The sequence below is a fragment of the Salvelinus fontinalis genome, chromosome 40 (assembly GCF_029448725.1).
Source record: "Salvelinus fontinalis isolate EN_2023a chromosome 40, ASM2944872v1, whole genome shotgun sequence".
Lineage (NCBI taxonomy): Eukaryota > Metazoa > Chordata > Actinopteri > Salmoniformes > Salmonidae > Salvelinus > Salvelinus fontinalis.
The window spans coordinates 642,134-654,222 of record NC_074704.1 but is presented as its reverse complement, the minus strand read 5'-3'; the positions used below and the strand labels follow the sequence as shown (position 1 = coordinate 654,222).

General features: G+C 48.8%; 1 protein-coding gene across 1 annotated transcript in view; it reads right to left on the bottom strand.

Moving 5' to 3' along the window:
- Positions 1 to 12,089, bottom strand: part of pkd1a (polycystic kidney disease 1a) — a 175,601-nt gene that overhangs the window by 18,253 nt on the left and 145,259 nt on the right. The window contains exons 45-49 of the mRNA XM_055907434.1: positions 3,696 to 3,748; positions 3,251 to 3,468; positions 2,784 to 2,892; positions 683 to 798; positions 288 to 490 (exon numbers count right to left, since the gene is read on the bottom strand). Coding sequence (XP_055763409.1) covers positions 288 to 490; positions 683 to 798; positions 2,784 to 2,892; positions 3,251 to 3,468; positions 3,696 to 3,748 — 699 coding nt within the window. The remainder of the gene's footprint in view (positions 1 to 287; positions 491 to 682; positions 799 to 2,783; positions 2,893 to 3,250; positions 3,469 to 3,695; positions 3,749 to 12,089) is intronic.

Below are 12,089 nucleotides of genomic sequence, written 5' to 3'. Positions count from 1 at the left end.
CACTTATACACTACCCACAAGGCATAGTACAGGCCTTCTAGTAACACCTAGAGTGTACACACACACACACTTATACACTACCCACAAGGCATAGTACAGGCCTTCTAGTAACACCTAGAGTGTACACACACACACACTTATACACTACCCACAAGGCATAGTACAGGCCTTCTAGTAACACCTAGAGTGTACACACACACACACACACTTATACACTACCCACAGGGCATAGTACAGGCCTTCTGGTAAATCATTGATTTATGAGCACTGTGTGTGTGTCGTCCTACCTTGATTGGCTCCAGCAGCAAGCAGGAGGACAGGAAGCTACCGATACAGGAAATGAGCCACATCAGAGCCACGGCATCACTGAAGCCTCTTCCTGCCCACACTGACAGCCCATTGGCTAGGACAAGCCCCGCCCAGCTGCCCCATAGAGCGGCCTGCCCACACCAGGGAGGGAATCGCCTCGGACTACACACGTCTGTTACAACTGAGATGGAGATGATGATGAGAGAGAGATGGTAGAGGGGTAGAAAGAGAGAGAGAGAGGGTAGAGGGGTAGAAAGAGAGAGAGAGAGGGTAGAGGGGTAGAAAGAGAGAGAGAGATGGTAGAGGGGTAGAAAGAGAGATGGAGGGAGAGAGATGGAGAGAGAGAGAGAGGGGGTTGAGATAACACACCCACCTGTGCGTGAGGTGAAGGCTGTTTTAGGGGGCTCCCTCTTGACAGCTCCGAGGGACAGCGGTTCATTCAGCTTCTGAAGGAGGACCACCTCTGTCTTATCACCAAAGATACTGGACCTGACACACACACACACACACACACAAAATATGATTTAACACCAAACATCAGGAAAAGGCTGCATGTCTTTTGAAGTAAGTGTCATGTGATCTTCCCTGATCTAAGTGTCAACACCTAGATTCTATTACTTCCAGAAGAGTGAAGTGAAATGAAGAGGAGGGAGAGGAATGAAGAGGAGGGGGAGAAATGAAGTGGAGGGAGAGGAGTGAAGAAGAGGGAAGAGGAGGGAAGTGGAGGGAAAGGAGTGAAGAAGAGTAAAGTGGAGGGAAGAGAGGGGAAAGGAGGGACGAAGAGTGAAGAGGAGGGAAGAGGAGGGAGAGGAGTGAAGAGGAGGGAGAGGAGGGAAGAGGAGTGAAGAAGAGTAAAGAGGAGGAAAGAGGAGGAAAGAGGAGGAAAGAGGAGGGAAAGGAGTGAAGAGGAGGGAAGAGGAGGGAAGAAGAGGGAGAGGAGGGAGGGAGAGGAGTGAAGAGGAGGGAAGAGGAAGGAGAGGAATGAAGAGGAGGGAAGAGGCGGGAAGAGGAAGGAGAGGAGTGAAGAGGAGGGAAGGATAGGAGTGAAGAGGGAAGAGGAGTGAAGAGGAGGAAGATGAGTGAAGAGGAGGGAAGAGGAAGGAGAGGAGTGAAGAGGAAGGAGAGGAGTGAAGAAGAAGTGGAGGAGGGAAGAGGAGGGAAGAGGAGGGAGACAAAACCAGACTGCTGATGGCTGCTTTATTGAAGAGACATGTAAATACTATGACTGTGATGTGGTTGTCTCACCTGGCTCATCATAAGATGGATGCATTAACTGTAAGTCTCTCTGGATCAGAGCGTCTGCTAAATGAATCACTAACTGTAAGTCTCTCTGGATCAGAGCGTCTGCTAAATGACTCACTAACTGTAAGTCTCTCTGGATCAGAGCGTCTGCTAAATGACTCACTAACTGTAAGTCTCTCTGGGTCAGAGCGTCTGCTAAATGACTCACTAACTGTAAGTCTCTCTGGATCAGAGCGTCTGCTAAATGACTCACTAACTGTAAGTCTCTGGATCAGAGCGTCTGCTAAATGACTCACTAACTGTAAGTCTCTGGATCAGAGCGTCTGCTAAATGACTCACTAACTGTAAGTCTCTCTGGATCAGAGCGTCTGCTAAATGACTCACTAACTGTAAGTCTCTCTGGATCAGAGTGTCTGCTAAATGACTCACTAACTGTAAGTCTCTGGATCAGAGCGTCTGCTAAATGACTCACTAACTGTAAGTCTCTCTGGATCACAGCGTCTGCTAAATGACTCACTAACTGTAAGTCTCTCTGGGTCAGAGCGTCTTCTAAATGACTCACTAACTGTAAGTCTCTCTGGATCAGAGCGTCTGCTAAATGACTCACTAACTGTAAGTCTCTCTGGATCAGAGCGTCTGCTAAATGACTCACTAACTGTAAGTCTCTCTGGGTCAGAGCGTCTGCTAAATGACTCACTAACTGTAAGTCTCTCTGGATCAGAGTGTCTGCTAAATGACTCACTAACTGTAAGTCTCTCTGGATCAGAGTGTCTGCTAAATGACTCACTAACTGTAAGTCTCTCTGGATCAGAGTGTCTGATAAATGACTCACTAACTGTAAGTGACTCTGGATCAGAGCGTCTGCTAAATGACTCACTAACTGTAAGTCTCTCTGGATCAGAGCGTCTGCTAAATGACTCACTAACTGTAAGTCTCTCTGGATCAGAGCGTCTGCTAAATGACTCACTAACTGTAAGTGACTCTGGATCAGAGAGTCTGCTAAATGACTCACTAACTGTAAGTGACTCTGGATCAGAGCGTCTGCTAAATGACTCACTAACTGTAAGTCTCTCTGGATCAGAGCGTCTGCTAAATGACTCAAATGTAAAATGACAGAAGGAGAAGTAGGCCAGTGAGAGGTCAGAGGTCAGTTCAGAACAGACAAGAGGAAGCAAGTAGAAGGTGACGGGGTTAAGGGTGAGGTTAGAGGTCAGAGTTTAGAGGTGACTCACAGGTCGGCCATCTCGCTGTCTGCTGTCTGAGAGAAGAAGTGCTGGGGGTCACAGAGATGAGACACCTGCAGCTGGCCGTCCGCCAGGATCCGCTTAATCAGGTCCTCATCTGGAGGGGACAGGCGTGTGACAGAAAGAGAGACGGGTCGATTCACACATCTGAATAGAATGTCAACACGGTGTTGAGGCAGAGTAAATGTGTGCTTCATGGCTGTTCTGTTTCTACAACATCACACAGTTCTCTGCATTGTTTTATTCAACATTACAACACTATAATATTCATGATACTGAAACTATATACTGCAGTGCTAAGTACACTTTAACTGCTTACGGTTGTTGTAGCTGTCTATTTGTCTGTCTGTCTGTCTGTCTGTCTGTCTGTCTGTCTGTCTGTCTGTCTGTCTGTCTGTCTGCCTGCCTGCCTGTCTGCGTGCGTGCGTGCGTGCGTGTGTGTGTGTGTGGATTACCTGAGGATGTGAAGTACTTGTTGCGGTGTGTGAAGTCTTCATCGTCGGGGTGAAGGGTCATGTCCACCCCCAGGTGTCTTGAACCTTGACCTCTCTTCAACTTTGGTAGCCCCGCCCCCAGGCCCGCCCCTCCCACCTCAGACATGTCACTCAACAACTCTGGCCAATCACGCTCCTCGTCGTCATCCTCTTCCTGGACCACACCCCAACTCTGGACACTAGAGGGTGAGAAAGGGAGGAGGGAGAGAGAGAGAGAGAGAGAGAGGGAGGGAGGGAGAGAGATTACATCAGGACAACAACTCTCCTCTCTTTCTCATTCCCCTCACACATTTTACTGACTAATTATCTCTCTCTCTCCCTCTCTCAAAACATAAAACAATCTCTCCATGGGTCTAATGAGAACTGTCAATCACTCAGCCGTCCTCGTAGCAACGGCAGAGCTCACCTCTTGGTGGAGGGCGTGGGGGGGAGGTCCACGTTGGTCTCTTCTGAATAGGTCTGGAGAGAGAGAGAGCAGGAGGGAGGAGGAGGGGGGGGACAGAGAGAAAGATAAAGTAATACTTTCAAATTAGATCAAATAAGGAGACAGACGATGAGATGAACATCAGAATTTAGACCCTGTAGAAACACTAGTTCTGCTGTTTCCTCTCTATAGCCCCAATGAACTGTAGCTCCTCCCTTCTACCTAACAGTCGTACATCAATCATCTCCCTCTACTGTTTCTGGTAACATCACCTAGACAACCAGACCTAGACAATCAGACCTAGACAACCAGACCAAGACAACCAGACCTAGACAACCAGACCTAGACAACCAGACCTAGACAACCAGACAACCAGACCTAGACAACCAGACCTAGACAACCAGACAACCAGACCTAGACAACCAGACCTAGACAACCAGACAACCAGACCTAGACAATCAGACCTAGACAACCAGACCTAGACAACCAGACCTAGACAACCAGACCAAGACAACCAGACCTAGACAACCAGACCTAGACAACCAGACAACCAGACCTAGACAACCAGACCAAGACAACCAGACCTAGACAACCAGACCTAGACAACCAGACCAAGACAACCAGACCTAGACAACCAGACCTAGACAACCAGACCAAGACAACCAGACCTAGACAACCAGACCTAGACAACCAGACCTAGACAACCAGACCTAAACAACCAGACCTAGACAACCAGACCTAGACAACCAGACCTAAACAACCAGACCTAGACAACCAGACCAAGACAACCAGACCTAGACAACCAGACCTAGACAACCAGACCTAGACAACCAGACCTAGACAACCAGACCTAGACAACCAGACCTAGACAACCAGACCTAGACAACCAGACCTAGACAACCAGACCTAGACAACCAGACCTAGACAACCAGACCTAGACGACCAGACCTAGACGACCAGACCTAGACAACCAGACCTAAACAACCAGACCTAGACAACCAGACCTAGACAACCAGACCTAAACAACCAGACCTAGACAACCAGACCAAGACAACCAGACCTAGACAACCAGACCTAGACAACCAGACCTAGACAACCAGACCTAGACAACCAGACCTAGACAACCAGACCTAGACAACCAGACCTAGACAACCAGACCTAGACAACCAGACCTAGACAACCAGACCTAGACAACCAGACCTAGACAACCAGACCTAGACAACCAGACCAATACAACCAGACCAAGACAACCAGACCTAGACAACCAGACCTAGACAACCAGACCTAGACAACCAGACCTAGACAACCAGACCTAGACAACCATACCTAGACAACCAGACCTAGACAACCAGACCTAAACAACCAGACCTAGACAACCAGACCTAGACAACCAGACCTAAACAACCAGACCTAGACAACCAGACCTAGACAACCAGACCTAGACAACCAGACAACCAGACCTAGACAACCAGACCTAGACAACCAGACCTAGACAACCAGACCTAGACAACCAGACCTAGACAACCAGACCTAGACAACCAGACCTAGACAACCAGACCTAGACAACCAGACCTAAACAACCAGACCTAGACAACCAGACCCAGACAACCAGACCTAGACAACCAGACCTAGACAACCAGACCTAGACAACCAGATAACCAGACCTAGACAACCAGACCTAGACAACCAGACCTAGACAACCAGACCTAGACAACCAGACCTAGACAACCAGATAACCAGACCTAGACAACCAGACCTAGACAACCAGACCTAGACAACCAGACCTAGACAACCAGATAACCAGACCTAGACAACCAGACCTAGACAACCAGACCTAGACAACCAGACCTAGACAACCAGATAACCAGACCTAGACAACCAGACCTAGACAACCAGACCTAGACAACCAGACCTAGACAACCAGACCTAGACAACCAGACCTAGACAACCAGACCTAAACAACCAGACCTAGACAACCAGACCCAGACAACCAGACCTAGACAACCAGACCTAGACAACCAGACCTAGACAACCAGATAACCAGACCTAGACAACCAGACCTAGACAACCAGACCTAGACAACCAGACCTAGACAACCAGACCTAGACAACCAGACCTAGACAACCAGACCTAGACAACCAGACAACCAGACCTAGACAACCAGACCTAAACAACCAGACAACCAGACCTAGACAACCAGACCTAGACAACCAGACCTAGACAACCAGACCTAAACAACCAGACCTAGACAACCAGACAACCAGACCTAGACAACCAGACCTAGACAACCAGACCTAGACAACCAGACCTAGACAACCAGACCTAGACAACCAGACCTAGACAACCAGACCTAGACAACCAGACCTAAACAACCAGACCTAGACAACCAGACCTAGACAACCAGACAACCAGACCTAGACAACCAGACCTAGACAACCAGACCTAGACAACCAGACCTAAACAACCAGACCTAGACAACCAGACCTAGACAACCAGACCTAGACAACCAGACAACCAGACCTAGACAACCAGACCTAGACAACCAGACCTAGACAACCAGACCTAGACAACCAGACAACCAGACCTAGACAACCAGACCTAGACAACCAGACCTAGACAACCAGACCTAAACAACCAGACCTAGACAACCAGACCTAGACAACCAGACCTAGACACCAGACCTAAACAACCAGACCTAGACAACCAGATCTAGACAACCAGACCTAGACAACCAGACCTAGACAACCAGACCTAGACAACCAGACCTAGACAACCAGACCTAAACAACCAGACCTAGACAACCAGACCTAGACAACCAGACCTAGACAACCAGACCTAGACAACCAGACCTAAACAACCAGACCTAGACAACCAGACCTAGACAACCAGACCTAGACAACCAGACCTAGACAACCAGACCTAGACAACCAGACCTAGACAACCAGACCTAGACGACCAGACCTAGACGACCAGACCTAGACAACCAGACCTAAACAACCAGACCTAGACAACCAGACCTAGACAACCAGACCTAAACAACCAGACCTAGACAACCAGACCAAGACAACCAGACCTAGACAACCAGACCTAGACAACCAGACCTAGACAACCAGACCTAGACAACCAGACCTAGACAACCAGACCTAGACAACCAGACCTAGACAACCAGACCTAGACAACCAGACCTAGACAACCAGACCTAGACAACCAGACCTAGACAACCAGACCAATACAACCAGACCAAGACAACCAGACCTAGACAACCAGACCTAGACAACCAGACCTAGACAACCAGACCTAGACAACCAGACCTAGACAACCATACCTAGACAACCAGACCTAGACAACCAGACCTAAACAACCAGACCTAGACAACCAGACCTAGACAACCAGACCTAAACAACCAGACCTAGACAACCAGACCTAGACAACCAGACCTAGACAACCAGACAACCAGACCTAGACAACCAGACCTAGACAACCAGACCTAGACAACCAGACCTAGACAACCAGACCTAGACAACCAGACCTAGACAACCAGACCTAGACAACCAGACCTAGACAACCAGACCTAAACAACCAGACCTAGACAACCAGACCCAGACAACCAGACCTAGACAACCAGACCTAGACAACCAGACCTAGACAACCAGATAACCAGACCTAGACAACCAGACCTAGACAACCAGACCTAGACAACCAGACCTAGACAACCAGACCTAGACAACCAGATAACCAGACCTAGACAACCAGACCTAGACAACCAGACCTAGACAACCAGACCTAAACAACCAGACCTAGACAACCAGACCTAGACAACCAGACCTAGACAACCAGACCTAGACAACCAGACCTAAACAACCAGACCTAGACAACCAGACCTAGACAACCAGACCTAGACAACCAGACCTAGACAACCAGACCTAGACAACCAGACCTAGACAACCAGACCTAGACAACCAGATAACCAGACCTAGACAACCAGACCTAGACAACCAGACCTAGACAACCAGACCTAGACAACCAGACCTAGACAACCAGACCTAAACAACCAGACCTAGACAACCAGACCCAGACAACCAGACCTAGACAACCAGACCTAGACAACCAGACCTAGACAACCAGATAACCAGACCTAGACAACCAGACCTAGACAACCAGACCTAGACAACCAGACCTAGACAACCAGACCTAGACAACCAGACCTAGACAACCAGACCTAGACAACCAGACAACCAGACCTAGACAACCAGACCTAAACAACCAGACAACCAGACCTAGACAACCAGACCTAGACAACCAGACCTAGACAACCAGACCTAAACAACCAGACCTAGACAACCAGACAACCAGACCTAGACAACCAGACCTAGACAACCAGACCTAGACAACCAGACCTAGACAACCAGACCTAGACAACCAGACCTAGACAACCAGACCTAGACAACCAGACCTAAACAACCAGACCTAGACAACCAGACCTAGACAACCAGACAACCAGACCTAGACAACCAGACCTAGACAACCAGACCTAGACAACCAGACCTAAACAACCAGACCTAGACAACCAGACCTAGACAACCAGACCTAGACAACCAGACAACCAGACCTAGACAACCAGACCTAGACAACCAGACCTAGACAACCAGACCTAGACAACCAGACAACCAGACCTAGACAACCAGACCTAGACAACCAGACCTAGACAACCAGACCTAAACAACCAGACCTAGACAACCAGACCTAGACAACCAGACCTAGACACCAGACCTAAACAACCAGACCTAGACAACCAGATCTAGACAACCAGACCTAGACAACCAGACCTAGACAACCAGACCTAGACAACCAGACCTAGACAACCAGACCTAAACAACCAGACCTAGACAACCAGACCTAGACAACCAGACCTAGACAACCAGACCTAGACAACCAGACCTAGACAACCAGACCTAAACAACCAGACCTAGACAACCAGACCTAGACAACCAGACCTAGACAACCAGACCTAGACAACCAGACCTAGACAACCAGACCTAGACAACCAGACCTAAACAACCAGACCTAGACAACCAGACCTAGACAACCAGACCTAGACAACCAGACCTAGACAACCAGACCTAGACAACCAGACCTAGACAACCAGACCTAGACAACCAGACCTAGACAACCAGACCTAAACAACCAGACCTAGACAACCAGACCTAGACAACCAGACCTAGACAACCAAACCTAGACAACCAGACCTAGACAACCAGACCTAGACAACCAGACCTAGACAACCAGACCTAAACAACCAGACCTAGACAACCAGACCTAGACAACCAAACCTAGACAACCAGACCTAGACAACCAGACCTAAACAACCAGACCTAGACAACCAGACCTAGACAACCAGACCTAGACAACCAGACCTAGACAACCAGACCTAGACAACCAGACCTAGACAACCAGACCTAGACAACCAGACCTAGACAACCAGACCTAAACAACCAGACCTAGACAACCAGACAACCAGACCTAGACAACCAGACCTAGACAACCAGACCTAAACAACCAGACCTAGACAACCAGACCTAGACAACCAGACCTAGACAACCAGACCTAGACAACCAGACCTAAACAACCAGACCTAGACAACCAGACCTAGACAACCAGACCTAGACAACCAGACCTAGACAACCAGACCTAGACAACCAGACCTAAACAACCAGACCTAGACAACCAGACCTAGACAACCAGACCTAAACAACCAGACCTAAACAACCAGACCTAAACAACCAGACCTAGACAACCAGACCTAGACAACCAGACCTAGACAACCATACCTAGACACCAGACCTAGACAACCAGACCTAAACAACCAGACCTAGACAACCAGACCTAGACAACCAGACCTAGACAACCAGACCTAAACAACCAGACCTAAACAACCAGACCTAGACAACCAGACCTAGACAACCATACCTAGACAACCAGACCTAGACAACCAGACCTAGACAACCAGACCTAGACAACCATACCTAGACAACCAGACCTAGACAACCAGACCTAGACAACCAGACCTAGACAACCAGACCTAGACAACCAGACCTAGACAACCAGACCTAAACAACCAGACCTAAACAACCAGACCTAGACAACCAGACCTAGACAACCAGACCAATACAACCAGACCTAGACAACCAGACCTAAACAACCAGACCTAAACAACCAGACCTAGACAACCAGACCTAGACAACCAGACCTAGACAACCAGACCTAGACAACCAGACCTAGACAACCAGACCTAAACAACCAGACCTAGACAACCAGACCAAGACAACCAGACCTAGACAACCAGACCTAGACAACCAGACCTAGACAACCAGACCTAGACAACCAGACCTAGACAACCAGACCTAGACAACCAGACCTAGACAACCAGACCTAGACAACCAGACCTAGACAACCAGACCTAGACGACCAGACCTAGACGACCAGACCTAGACAACCAGACCTAAACAACCAGACCTAGACAACCAGACCTAGACAACCAGACCTAAACAACCAGACCTAGACAACCAGACCAAGACAACCAGACCTAGACAACCAGACCTAGACAACCAGACCTAGACAACCAGACCTAGACAACCAGACCTAGACAACCAGACCTAGACAACCAGACCTAGACAACCAGACCTAGACAACCAGACCTAGACAACCAGACCTAGACAACCAGACCTAGACAACCAGACCTAGACAACCAGACCAATACAACCAGACCAAGACAACCAGACCTAGACAACCAGACCTAGACAACCAGACCTAGACAACCAGACCTAGACAACCAGACCTAGACAACCATACCTAGACAACCAGACCTAGACAACCAGACCTAAACAACCAGACCTAGACAACCAGACCTAGACAACCAGACCTAAACAACCAGACCTAGACAACCAGACCTAGACAACCAGACCTAGACAACCAGACAACCAGACCTAGACAACCAGACCTAGACAACCAGACCTAGACAACCAGACCTAGACAACCAGACCTAGACAACCAGACCTAGACAACCAGACCTAGACAACCAGACCTAGACAACCAGACCTAAACAACCAGACCTAGACAACCAGACCCAGACAACCAGACCTAGACAACCAGACCTAGACAACCAGACCTAGACAACCAGATAACCAGACCTAGACAACCAGACCTAGACAACCAGACCTAGACAACCAGACCTAGACAACCAGACCTAGACAACCAGATAACCAGACCTAGACAACCAGACCTAGACAACCAGACCTAGACAACCAGACCTAGACAACCAGATAACCAGACCTAGACAACCAGACCTAGACAACCAGACCTAGACAACCAGACCTAGACAACCAGATAACCAGACCTAGACAACCAGACCTAGACAACCAGACCTAGACAACCAGACCTAGACAACCAGACCTAGACAACCAGATAACCAGACCTAGACAACCAGACCTAGACAACCAGACCTAGACAACCAGACCTAAACAACCAGACCTAGACAACCAGACCCAGACAACCAGACCTAGACAACCAGACCTAGACAACCAGACCTAGACAACCAGATAACCAGACCTAGACAACCAGACCTAGACAACCAGACCTAGACAACCAGATAACCAGACCTAGACAACCAGACCTAGACAACCAGACCTAGACAACCAGACCTAAACAACCAGACCTAGACAACCAGACCCAGACAACCAGACCTAGACAACCAGACCTAGACAACCAGACCTAGACAACCAGATAACCAGACCTAGACAACCAGACCTAGACAACCAGACCTAGACAACCAGACCTAGACAACCAGACCTAGACAACCAGACCTAGACAACCAGACCTAGACAACCAGACAACCAGACCTAGACAACCAGACCTAAACAACCAGACAACCAGACCTAGACAACCAGACCTAGACAACCAGACCTAGACAACCAGACCTAAACAACCAGACCTAGACAACCAGACAACCAGACCTAGACAACCAGACCTAGACAACCAGACCTAGACAACCAGACCTAGACAACCAGACCTAGACAACCAGACCTAGACAACCAGACCTAGACAACCAGACCTAAACAACCAGACCTAGACAACCAGACCTAGACAACCAGACAACCAGACCTAGACAACCAGACCTAGACAACCAGACCTAGACAACCAGACCTAAACAACCAGACCTAGACAACCAGACCTAGACAACCAGACCTAGACAACCAGACAACCAGACCTAGACAACCAGACCTAGACAACCAGACCTAGACAACCAGACCTAGACAACCAGACAACCAGACCTAGACAACCAGACCTAGACAACCAGACCTAGACAACCAGACCTAAACA